This window comes from Mus caroli, chromosome 17, assembly GCF_900094665.2.
Source record: "Mus caroli chromosome 17, CAROLI_EIJ_v1.1, whole genome shotgun sequence".
Taxonomy (NCBI): Eukaryota; Metazoa; Chordata; class Mammalia; order Rodentia; family Muridae; genus Mus; species Mus caroli.
The window spans coordinates 25,548,910-25,559,723 of record NC_034586.1 but is presented as its reverse complement, the minus strand read 5'-3'; the positions used below and the strand labels follow the sequence as shown (position 1 = coordinate 25,559,723).

General features: G+C 48.0%; 1 protein-coding gene across 1 annotated transcript in view; it reads right to left on the bottom strand.

The window, feature by feature from the left end:
- The window catches only part of Cmtr1 (cap methyltransferase 1), a 42,879-nt gene that overhangs the window by 17,260 nt on the left and 14,805 nt on the right, over nucleotides 1-10,814 (bottom strand). The window contains exons 4-8 of the mRNA XM_021149870.1: nucleotides 9,448-9,606; nucleotides 6,602-6,694; nucleotides 4,834-4,905; nucleotides 3,509-3,603; nucleotides 3,328-3,400 (exon numbers count right to left, since the gene is read on the bottom strand). Of these exons, the coding sequence (XP_021005529.1) occupies nucleotides 3,328-3,400; nucleotides 3,509-3,603; nucleotides 4,834-4,905; nucleotides 6,602-6,694; nucleotides 9,448-9,606 (492 nt within the window). The remainder of the gene's footprint in view (nucleotides 1-3,327; nucleotides 3,401-3,508; nucleotides 3,604-4,833; nucleotides 4,906-6,601; nucleotides 6,695-9,447; nucleotides 9,607-10,814) is intronic.

Below are 10,814 nucleotides of genomic sequence, written 5' to 3'. Positions count from 1 at the left end.
TGGCCTCGAACTCAGAAATCCGCCTGCCTCTGCCTCCCGAGTGCTGGGACTAAAGGCGTGCGCCACCACGCCCGGCTGGCGTAGCTGCCAGTTTTACTGACAGTCTGCATAAGCACGGCATGGTTGTTGGGACTACGAGAGCAGGATTAGTACAGCACTGGTAAAGTCCAGGCTTCAGACTTCACTGGCTCCCTTTTGCTGCTAGAACACACCACACACTACCCTCCTGTGTCCTCTTGCCTTTGTCCAATGCATGCTGGGAGCTGCTGAGGAGGCATAGGAGACGCTAGTCTAGTGGCAGTAGTCTCTGGGGACCCTCAGAGGCCCCATGTCATGTTAGGACTGATGAGAACCCCCCCCCCCCGCCCAAAAAAATTCACTTGCCTTTTTATTGATAGTATTTTTTTCTCCTTTTTTAGGTGTGTAGGGAGGGTGGGGGGCTAGGTAGGGGCCAGTTTGAGACAGGGTTTCTCTCTAGCCCTGGCTGTCCAGGAACTTGCTCTGTAGATCAGGCTGGCCTCAGAGCCGCCTGCCTCTGCCTCCCACGTGTTAAGGTTGAAGGCGTGCTCCACCAGCAGCAGCCTGGCTAGTGACAGTCTATGTCTGCCTCATGTCACTTTACTGGTCAGCAGCAGGTGCTTCAGCTTCACACATTGCCCTGGGCCAGCACAGTGACCTCCCAACTGACTATGAACTGTAAGAGTGAGTGACCACAGAACCCTACAGCTAGCCTGCTCTGGGATTCCTTCCTTCCTGGCTGGGGCCACCTCAGTCTTCCTATCCTACAAGTTGGAGAAAGCTGGCAGACTATCCAGGGTTGCGTGACTGCTAGATAAGAGCAGAAATCATAATGTATTTGCAACCCTGTCACTCTTAGGTGTCAAAGGCTAGCAAGTGAGCACATCTCTGGAGAAAGCGACTTTAGCCAGAGTAAAGCTCACCAACCTTTAACAAGCCCACCCAGGAACACTGGGACCTGTCAGCTCTTCCCCAGCCTGCTCTCTACTCTACCCCAGTATTCTGGAATGGATTCTGGGATTATAATCATTTACATATACACCAAGAGACCTAACAGCATTTGCCAAGGCCATCATGTAGCGTTGTTCTGCAGTCAGCAGAGTGGGTGTGGGGCAGGAGTCCTAGCCTAAGTCTAAGTACTCTAGCACTGCACAGAAGAAACCAATCCTCAGCATGGATGCCTTAGCCCTGGGCGCCGACCTCTCTGGCCAAAGGGAAAGCAGGAAACTCAAGGACTCATCCTAGGATTTCAAAGCCAGTGGCTTCTAGGTGCGTGGTACTGTACATATTCAGCACTTGGAAAGAAAGCTGAAGCAGGAGGATTACTGCAAAGTCAAAGATAGTCTGGGTTACATAGCAAGACCTTGTAATGAGACAAGAGGCCTGTCCAGAAGTCTGCTCAGGAAGGAATCGCTAGTTCTTAGCTCTGCCACTCCCTCACTATGCAGTCAAGGACAAGCACGTATCTGAAGCTATTAAGCTCGATAGTTCAATTATAAATTGGGTGTAGGCATTTTTCTAGGCTGCTGTAGGATTAAATAATGCAACCTGTGGCAAAAATCTTTCTTTCTTTTTTTTTTTTTACGAAGATTTATTATTATTTTTTTTTATTATATGTAAGTACACTGTAGCTGTCTTCAGACACACCAGAAGAGGGCATCAGATCTCATTACAGGTAGTTATGAGGCACCATGTGGTTGCTGGGATTTGAACTTAGGACCTTCGGAAGAGCAGTCAGGTGCTCTTACCTACTGAGCCATCTCACCAGCCCCCGGCAAAAATCTTTCTAAACTATAAACTAGCCACAAATATACGGTGGCATTATATTCAACTAGATCAACTTCCTTAGAGTCAAAACTCTAGTCATTTCCGTATTCTTCTCCTCTATCTGCCAAGTGCAGTATTATTCATAAAGTGAGTAAGGGCCCTGTCGAATTCTCTATTGCTACTCACAAGACAGAAAGGGAATCCCCACATTCACTGTCTTCCATCCCATGTTACGGGCAGGCTTCTTTTAGATAAACAAAATCCTGAGCACAAAATCCTCCTCTCTCCTTCTCTATAGCCCAAGCTTCCAGTTTTCCAGTGCTTATGCAATAATTTGTCTGACCTAAAACATTAGGTCCCAGTGTGCCTATGCTTCTGGCCACTCCCACGCCTGCTGGCAACAGCCCCCTAGAACACACTAGGCTAGGCTTTTACTCTGGTCCTCTGGGAAAATAGAGATGAAAAAGAAGAACACACAGTGCACTAGACAGAAACTACTTTTTACATTGGGAGTGCAAAGACATACCACTGACAGGGTGATTCTCCCTGGCTAGTATCTATCAATCAGTTCAGGTCAAGCAGCTGCCTGAAGCTGTCCAAACATGCGGCATTTCCCTACGTAACAAGCATCCACTTGGGCCTGAATGGTAGAGTCCTGGTGCCTACACTTCACTCTCATGACAGCACCAGACAATAACCAGATTCCAGCTGCTGAGGTCGTCTAGGTTCAAAGCCCAGATGATGCTGTGGCTTCTCATCAGCTTGAGGACCTCCTCTGCTAGGCAGGGGCTTTACAGGAAATCACTGGGAGCTCAGAAAATTAAATCAACATTGTATCAACCTAATTTTCTCTAGATGCTAATTCCAAGAGCCTCTGTGCTGCCTGCTGGCCCTGGAAGATGGGAGAGAGCCCTGGGAAAGCAAATGAGTAAAGGCTGGAGGGTCTACGTGCCAGTTTTTACCAGCATGGGACAAGTAGTTAGGCAGGTAGAGCTGAAACATCAAAGAACTTGGAAATAAGTTCCTCTAGCTGGGGAGTAGTGAAGGGGGCGGAGTCTAGTAAAATGAGAGTTTGTAAAGCAGAAACAGGTTTGGGGACAACTGGCTCCTGGCCCTGTCACTGGAAAGGAAACCAACTTTCTAGGAATGGGTAAGCTCGTTGACCCCAAAGGGAATTCTAGAATGAAATTTCCCTTTTGGCTTTCTCTATCACTATGGAGGGCTGACGTTCAGAGAAATGAGATGAAACAGAGCAGAAAATCATTTTGCTCTACCGCATCTAGAGAAAGGCCAAGCCTCATAATTACGATCCCACACAGAGCTTGTTCAGAGTAGCAGAAAGAGAAAATGACCCTGCTGAAATCACAGATCTTTAGGGCCTGGCACGCAGGACCACTCCTGGGACCAGGAAGCACTGAAGGACTCTATCTGGGGAATGCAGCAAACACATCTCTATTGCATAGCAGGAACACACTCGCACTGAACAAATGGTGATCTGCAGGCTACCCAAGCTTAAATGCACTTGACACCACAAAATCTTACCCCAGAAGAGTCCAGGGGATTTGTGAACATACGATCAAACACAAAATCCATGTTAGCCATCTTCATTGCTGCCCTGTAACAAAGCAAGATAGAAAAGCATGGGTCAACCCCAGGATATGGAAAACCAAGGCTCAAATCAAAGCAGAGATGTGCAAACAGGAAGCAGTGAAGTCCAGCCCACCTGTTTAGGAAGAATACGCCTCGGATCATCTCATAGGGATTGGCTCTGGTGCGCGCTCGCCGCATCTCCTCCCCATCCAGGATGTCAAACACACTCTGCCAAAGAGAAAGACACTCTAGAGCATCACCATCCCAGGCCTCTGGCGTCCGACAGAGGGTTTGCCCTCTAAGGAACTGGGTTCCTATTGTATCACAGCTTTGAAATAGCCAGTTGTGTAACCCTGACAAGTTGCTCAATCTCCCTGACCCTCAATTACCTCACCTGTAAAGTGGTAAAAGCCCAGCGAAGCAGGTGCCTGGCTTGTGTTAAGTGATTAAAAGCACCCCTGCTACACAAAAAACCAACTCTTGTCCAGCTAATCCTCCCAGCAAACTGTTTCCCCATGACACCACAACCTACCAAGGGACTGAAGTCCCAGCATTCAGCTCCACTGACTGGAACTCAAAACTTAAAAACAGGCTGGGTGGTGGCACACGCCTTTAATCCCAGCACCCAGAAGGCAGAGGCAGGCAGATCTCTGAGTTCAAAGCCAGCCTGGTCTACAGAGTGGGTTCTGAGACAGCCAGGGCTACACAGAGAAAACCTGTTTCAAAAAGCCAATACAAACAGACAAACAAGCACTCACACAAACACAAGCGCATGTACATGCACACCATACACACACACACCACACACATACCTTCTAACTGTCCTCTCCAACTTCCCCTTTAGAAACAGATATCCTCACTTCACTTGAGATATGGTTCCCTATGGATATATTTCCAACCCTGTCTGCACAAAGAAGAGCTCTGTGAGGTGGCCTTCATTTCTCTACCCCACTTCCTCCTCAAAGTGTAACTGGTGTGTGCTTCCTGCCCTGCACCAGGTCAGAGGATGCAAAGGAAGCGAACACCCAAGTGCTGTTACACACTCCGACTTCATTTAACACTCAACACCAACTTTACAGAGAAGACACTCAGAAACACCCAAGCTACTAGCCCAAGGTCACAAAAGCCCAGTAGAAATGAGGTTGAAATACTGATTTGATACTACAAAATGATTCCCAACTTTCCCTTCAGCAGGCCCCTTGAGTATTACCAGGCTTTGACACAGTGAGGTTTGGTGAGGCCTCTGCCAACTGCTCACCACATGGACAACACCAGTCTGAGGCCAGAGGGTTACCAGAAAAGCACTGCCTTGGACACACCACCACATATACTTCCATTCCCATCTCCAGGAAAAAACGTAAACAACCACACTCCCACAAGCAAGCAAACAAGCAAACAAGCAAACAAAGGCCCCATGCCCTCACCCACGGCTTGCCGCCTGGCCCAGCCCAGCCTTACCTTACACTTGAGCATACTGTGAAGCAGCTCTTCCCCACAGAACTCTGTTTCATCTTCAATAACCATCTTTCTCTGTGGGGAGAAGGAAATCATAAATACTGACCCAGTGTAACTATTTCCTGAAGAGTGAGAGATTAGGGAGTGCTCAGAGCAAGAGGGGACTTAAGTCCCTGCCAAGAATCAGCAATCCTTGAGGGGACAAAGAGACAATCCCAAATCCCTCTGGCTGTGCTCCAGATGGCTGTGAGATGAAGCAGGCTGTTGGGAGCTCTGGGTGGATACCATATGGTCACAGCATGCCCAAATGCTGAGGCTGGAAAGAGCACAAAGGAAGGAGATACACAAGCTGTCTGCCCCTAGAGCAAAGGCAGACGACGGGGCTCCCCCACATGACAAGCCTGTACTTCATCTAGTAAGCCACTCACTCTGACATGAGCAGAAATGCTGGGTACTAGGCACTGACTTGTGAGCTTTACAGAAGACAAGGACCCAACTAGTCCTCACCAATGTCAGGTCTAGCCCAGCCCATCCAAGCATCACTACCTCAAAGACAGCATCCAAAATTCTCGGGTCCTAAAGGTCCCCCCTCCCATGGGGTGTGTGTGTGTATGTGTGTATGTGAAGGTATATCCAAGCAATGACATGCTTGTAGTGTTCAGAGGACAACCTCACGAGTTGGTTCTCTGCAGCCACATTCCATCAGGCCTACATACAAGTGTCTTTTCCCACTGAGCCATCTCTCTTGCCTAGTGTCAAACTTTACACTTCTCAAAGTCACTGAGGGAGCTGAGGGTATATATAGTTCAGGATAGAATATTTGGGTCTGGTATACACAAGTTCAATCCCTAACACTCTACAAACAAATAAACAAACAAAACCTCCCAAGAGCTATTGTTTATATGAATTAGATAGTAGTTTATTAAAAGAAATCAAAACTGAGATTCTTAAATGTTCATTACTGGGCTGGTGAGATGGCTCAGTGGGTAAGAGCACCCGACTGCTCTTCCGAAGGTCGTCCAGAGTTCAAATCCCAGCAACCACATGGTGGCTCACAACCATCCACAACGAGATCTGGCGCCCTCTTCTGGAGTGTCTGAAGACAGCTACAGTGTACTTATATATAATAAATAAATCTTAAAAAAAAATGTTCATTACTTCAAAAAAGTAATGTGCTAAATCATTTTATTTAAAATAAAATTTTCAAAATGAAGTTTACTCCTGGACATTCTTCAGTGTGTGGCTTGGACAAGGAAGGGGCCGGTCCCCTGCCTTGATTTGCATCTTAATCAGCTGTTGCAGGCAGGCACTGGCCTCTGGAAAGCCCCATTAGACACAAGGAGATGGGGGAGCGGGGGTCGTGAAGGCAGCTGTGACCCCGGAGCACTCCTGAGGTCACCCTACCCCTCGAGACCACACTGAGTGGTAACCACTCACCTCACTTTCAGTTTTCTAGTATGACATTAAACAAGTGCCTTTGCTGACAATGTCCTTGTCACTCTGAGGACAGAATGCTGTCCTGCACTCCCTGAACAGGGACTAGCAGTGAGCAGAGGCTGCACAGACACAACACAGGTGACTCCTAAGGCACCCACTGAGGGGAAACAAGGGTAACTGTTTCTACTTTCCAGGTTTCATGCCACACCTCCTGGGGCACACCAATGATACCACTTCCACATTTCTCTAACTGCAGTAAGCATACATCAGACCCAAGAGAAAAAAAAGCAAAGGCAGAAAGGGGTATGTTTTCTAGAGAGCCCAAAGAGCCTACCTTTCCTACGACCATCCAGTCACTCATTTCCCGAGAGTCAGGAATTTCAGTGGTACATTCTGGAAACCACGACACTTGCTCACAGGCATTGGGCTAAAAACCAAAAAACAAGGCAGACAAGTCAGATGAGACAGGCCTTAGGATTCTGCCCAACTCACTAGGGTTTCCCCAAAACAACGACAGGCTGAGAAGGATCTAAGCTGGTGATGTGAAATACAAGTGGTCAGACATGATAATTGGAAGCTAGAACTCCGGAGCACAGCTCAGACTCTGCTTTGAATCCTTTAGGAAGTTTCTGGATCATCAGGGTTCCTCTCGTCTGTTTCAGTGTTACTTGATGACTGTCTGTTGTGCGTAAACACTCAACTGCAGAATGCAGGAAGAGTCTTTGGCTTAAAGCATTTAATAAGAGCCCAAGGACAGAGAAATAACTAGGCAGTGTCACATAATTACAACTGTCCTAAAGCCTTTCAGTTCTGTTCACAACATAATCCAGAAAACAGCAGATTGTCTCCCCCAGCACCGACTCCAGGAGAGCAGAGCAGCTCTAATGGCTGAGCAGGGGTCTCACCCGGCCCTGCACTGACTTCCCTTGCAGAGCCGCTGAAGAGTGATGCCCTTTACAGCACACTGTTGTGGTTGCTCAGAGGTTGGGACTGAATATATTTCAGTCTCCAAATCACTGGCCAGTGAGTCCAGGACTAGAACACTGAGGCTCCTACCCCAGTGGCTAACCTGAGTGGCAGCTGAGCAGACGGCTTCCCAAGCAAGAATCACCATTGAAAGCCGAGGCAATGAGATTAAAGGTAATATTACATGCTCTGAAAGGCATAACATGGTATCACAATGCAAAGTCTTGGGGCAAGGCAACCACTATCAAGACAGAAAAGTTAAAAAGGAAAATCACCACAGCCTTTATGCATGGATCTGGTAGTAAGGTATGGTTTCTTCTCCCCGTCTAATCCATACCTTTAAGCATAAATGCAAACTATACGCAGTACATGACAAGAAACCCAAATACACATTGGACATCCCTTTGATGGGTAAAAACAAAACCAATCTCCCCACAGATGCCTGTACATTAAGACTACTCAGGGGGTAGATTTGCCTGAGACGTCAAACCTTGAAAGACACATGGGCTCCAGGAACCACCACTCTCCTTGTGCCCCACCTAGCCTCACTCGCCTTAAGGAAGTGGCTCTCAACTGACTATGCAGCCTCTGCCTGAGACAGTGAATTATGGTTGATGGTAACAGCAATAGCCTCACCACAGAAAAGGGATTTTTTTATAGCCTATCTCCTTAAAAAGCGATTTTTACAATCGACTTTCATTCTTCAAATTTAACAAAGTGTATTCAGGTTCTGCCCCATGAAAGGATCAGAGCCATTACTTACTTGTTCCACACAAATGAAGATGAGGAAAACCCTCGGTCTTTCTAAGGCCACAGCTCCATGTAGCCACAACTATAAATCTTTACCCCATCCTACAGTGTCCCATCCACAGCATCCACAGGCAACAGAGCAGGCCCACCATGCAGTGTTAGGTCAGGGTCCGTCAGAATCGGAGAAAATCCCAGTACATTTTCTCCATACACAGCTCACTGGCCTCCTTTCCTTGAGATGTCACAGAGTCAAGCACCGCAGCGGTTTCCCGGCATTCAGAGCCACTGCTGCCTAACTACAGCCACCATGCTGTGGTCAGACAACTGTGCTGTTCCCTGACCTCAGCTCTGCAGCGCTTAGATTACTGTTGTCCTCGGGTGCTTTTATCAAACCTTGACACCTCAAACCCTTGAGGAATAAGGAAAAATGGGTAAAACTTCAACACTATCTGTGCATAACAAAGAAAAAGCTTCTCTTCGGACTGGAGCTATGGCTTGGCGGTCAGTGCTTTCCTGGAAAGTGTAAGATCTAAAGTTTGATTCTCATCCCTGCAGAAGTTTCTTTGGCTCACAACAAATACAATCAAGTAATAAACAACCGAGCCGCCTGTACAGCAGGAGCAGCACTCAAGCGAGCACCTGCTCAGGACCTGGCTGACAAACCTGAGAGGACAGAAGCTAAGAGGCTCCTACTCTGTCCTGCACACGAGCGGGAAGGGGTGCTCACCTGCCTGTCCAGCCCTCCTAGAGAGAGAGCTCCCTAGCCTGTGAGGGCTGCGAGGAATATCCCACTTAGCCTCCAAAGGGCTTTGTGTAGCCAGTTTCCTCTTCCATACTGTCTGCTAGCCTTAGTCCTAGAAAGCAGAACACGCCGCAGCCTCTGCATGCTGCTCCAAGGGTTCTTTTCTGTCTCAGGGTTTCTACTGCTGTGATGAAACACCACAACCAAAACGCCATTGAGAAGGAAAGTGACTAGGCTCACCCAGGGCAAGAACCTGGAGGCAGAGCTGATGCAGAGGTCATCGAAGGGTGGCTGCTTGATCAGTCTTTCTTTTTTGTTTGTTTGTTTTTTGAGACCGGGTTTCTCTGTGTAGTCCTGGCTGTCCTGCAACTCACACTGAAGACCAGGCTGGCCTTGAACTCATATATCGCCTGCCTCTCCTTCCTAGGGATTAAAGGCATGCGCCACCATCAATGCCTGAGTACCCAGGACCACCAGCCCAGGAGTGGCATCCCCCACAATGAGCTGGGCCCTCCCCCATCTATCACATACTACACCAGAGACTTGTCCAATCTGCTGCCCAATTGAGTTCTCTCTTCTAAATGACTCAATCTGGTGTTAAGCTGACATAGGACCCTACTCAAACTGCCTCCCAAGGGTTCTAATTTGTTAAACTACGGTTTCAGAGAACCACCCACTCCAGAACACCAGCAGCTCTCCTGTTTCCCACCCTCACCAGTTACCTCCGGCTCATCTCGCCAGTCCACATTCAGCTCCTGATCGAAGCCCTGCAGCGTCAGACCCAAACCACGGCGACCTTTCTGATTGGAGGTCTCCACGATGTCCTTCCGACCCTGGCTGTATTTACCCAATCCCTCGCCTTCCCTGAAGCCCATCTTGGCCTGAAAAAAAGAACAAAGCACAGTTAATTCAGTCGACAATCATTTATTTAGTCTCTTATCACAGGCCATCCAGTGATAAACTCTGAGAAGTATCGATGACTGAGGCCTACAGTCTGCCTGTTAGTCTAACAATGGCAGGAAGCATACCTAACTCACTGTGGGCCAGTGTCTGCTCTGCAGGTGAAAGTCTAGGACAATCCCAAGTTAGATAAATCACTGTAGCACTGTAATTAAAAGCACCAAAAATACTTAATGAATCTCACTGGACGTTTGCAGCCATTTTGTCTGACTAAGTGAACAGGAGATCCAGAGTAGAACCCTGCTCAGAGAGAACCTCATTTAGGACACAGCAGTGTCAAGTCAAGCAGGAGCTTGGTCTTACCCTTTGCCCAGGCATGTGGCCTTCAGGCCAGGACAGGGAGGGCTCACAGGAACCATCAGTTAGCAGAGTAATTTGAAAGTTCACTTCATGTAAAACAGAGAGGGTTGGACACGTGGAGGGCTTGGCACAGAAATGCCTTCTTAATGGCAGCTAAAAGGTATAAATATGTGCACGCTAGACCCCAGAGTTACTAGACAACGGTAAGACCTCCATGACCAGGGACCCAAGTCCCAAATCCCACAACTCTTACCCAACTGAGGCACTTCAGTGCCAAGAACTAATTCCTCCTAGGGAGAGGGGGTCCCCACTCCGTTTGAAAGCTGCTGTTGAAGCTTAGGCATGGGCAGGCTCTGTAGAGCCATGACCCTTTCCCAGGGTCTTAGTCCTGGGCTTTCCCAAGCTCCACCCACCCAAAGCTTACAAGCTTCAGGTTAGAGCCTGACCTAAGACTTCAGCAGGGCATGCCTCATTCTGAATCTAATCCAACAAAATTACAGGAGCCCACCATGACACTGGTGAAGCTGGAGAGAGGCAAATGTGGCCATCTCTACACTTTATCAGCCACTACATTTTATAGAGTGAGCAGCTTCCCTTCTCATCTTGGTTCCTGCAAGTAGGTATGAAAGCAGAGAGAGCTGGGTCTTACATGGAGATAGATCATGCTGCCTACTTTTCAGCACCTCAGAATCAAAAGGCATCGAGTCCTTCCCTTTAAGAGTCTTCACTATCACAGTCAGCTATTGGATGTATCACAGGGCTCCCAATGGAGAAGCTAGAGAAAGTACCCAAGGAGCTAAAGGGATCTGCAACCCTATTGTTGGAACAT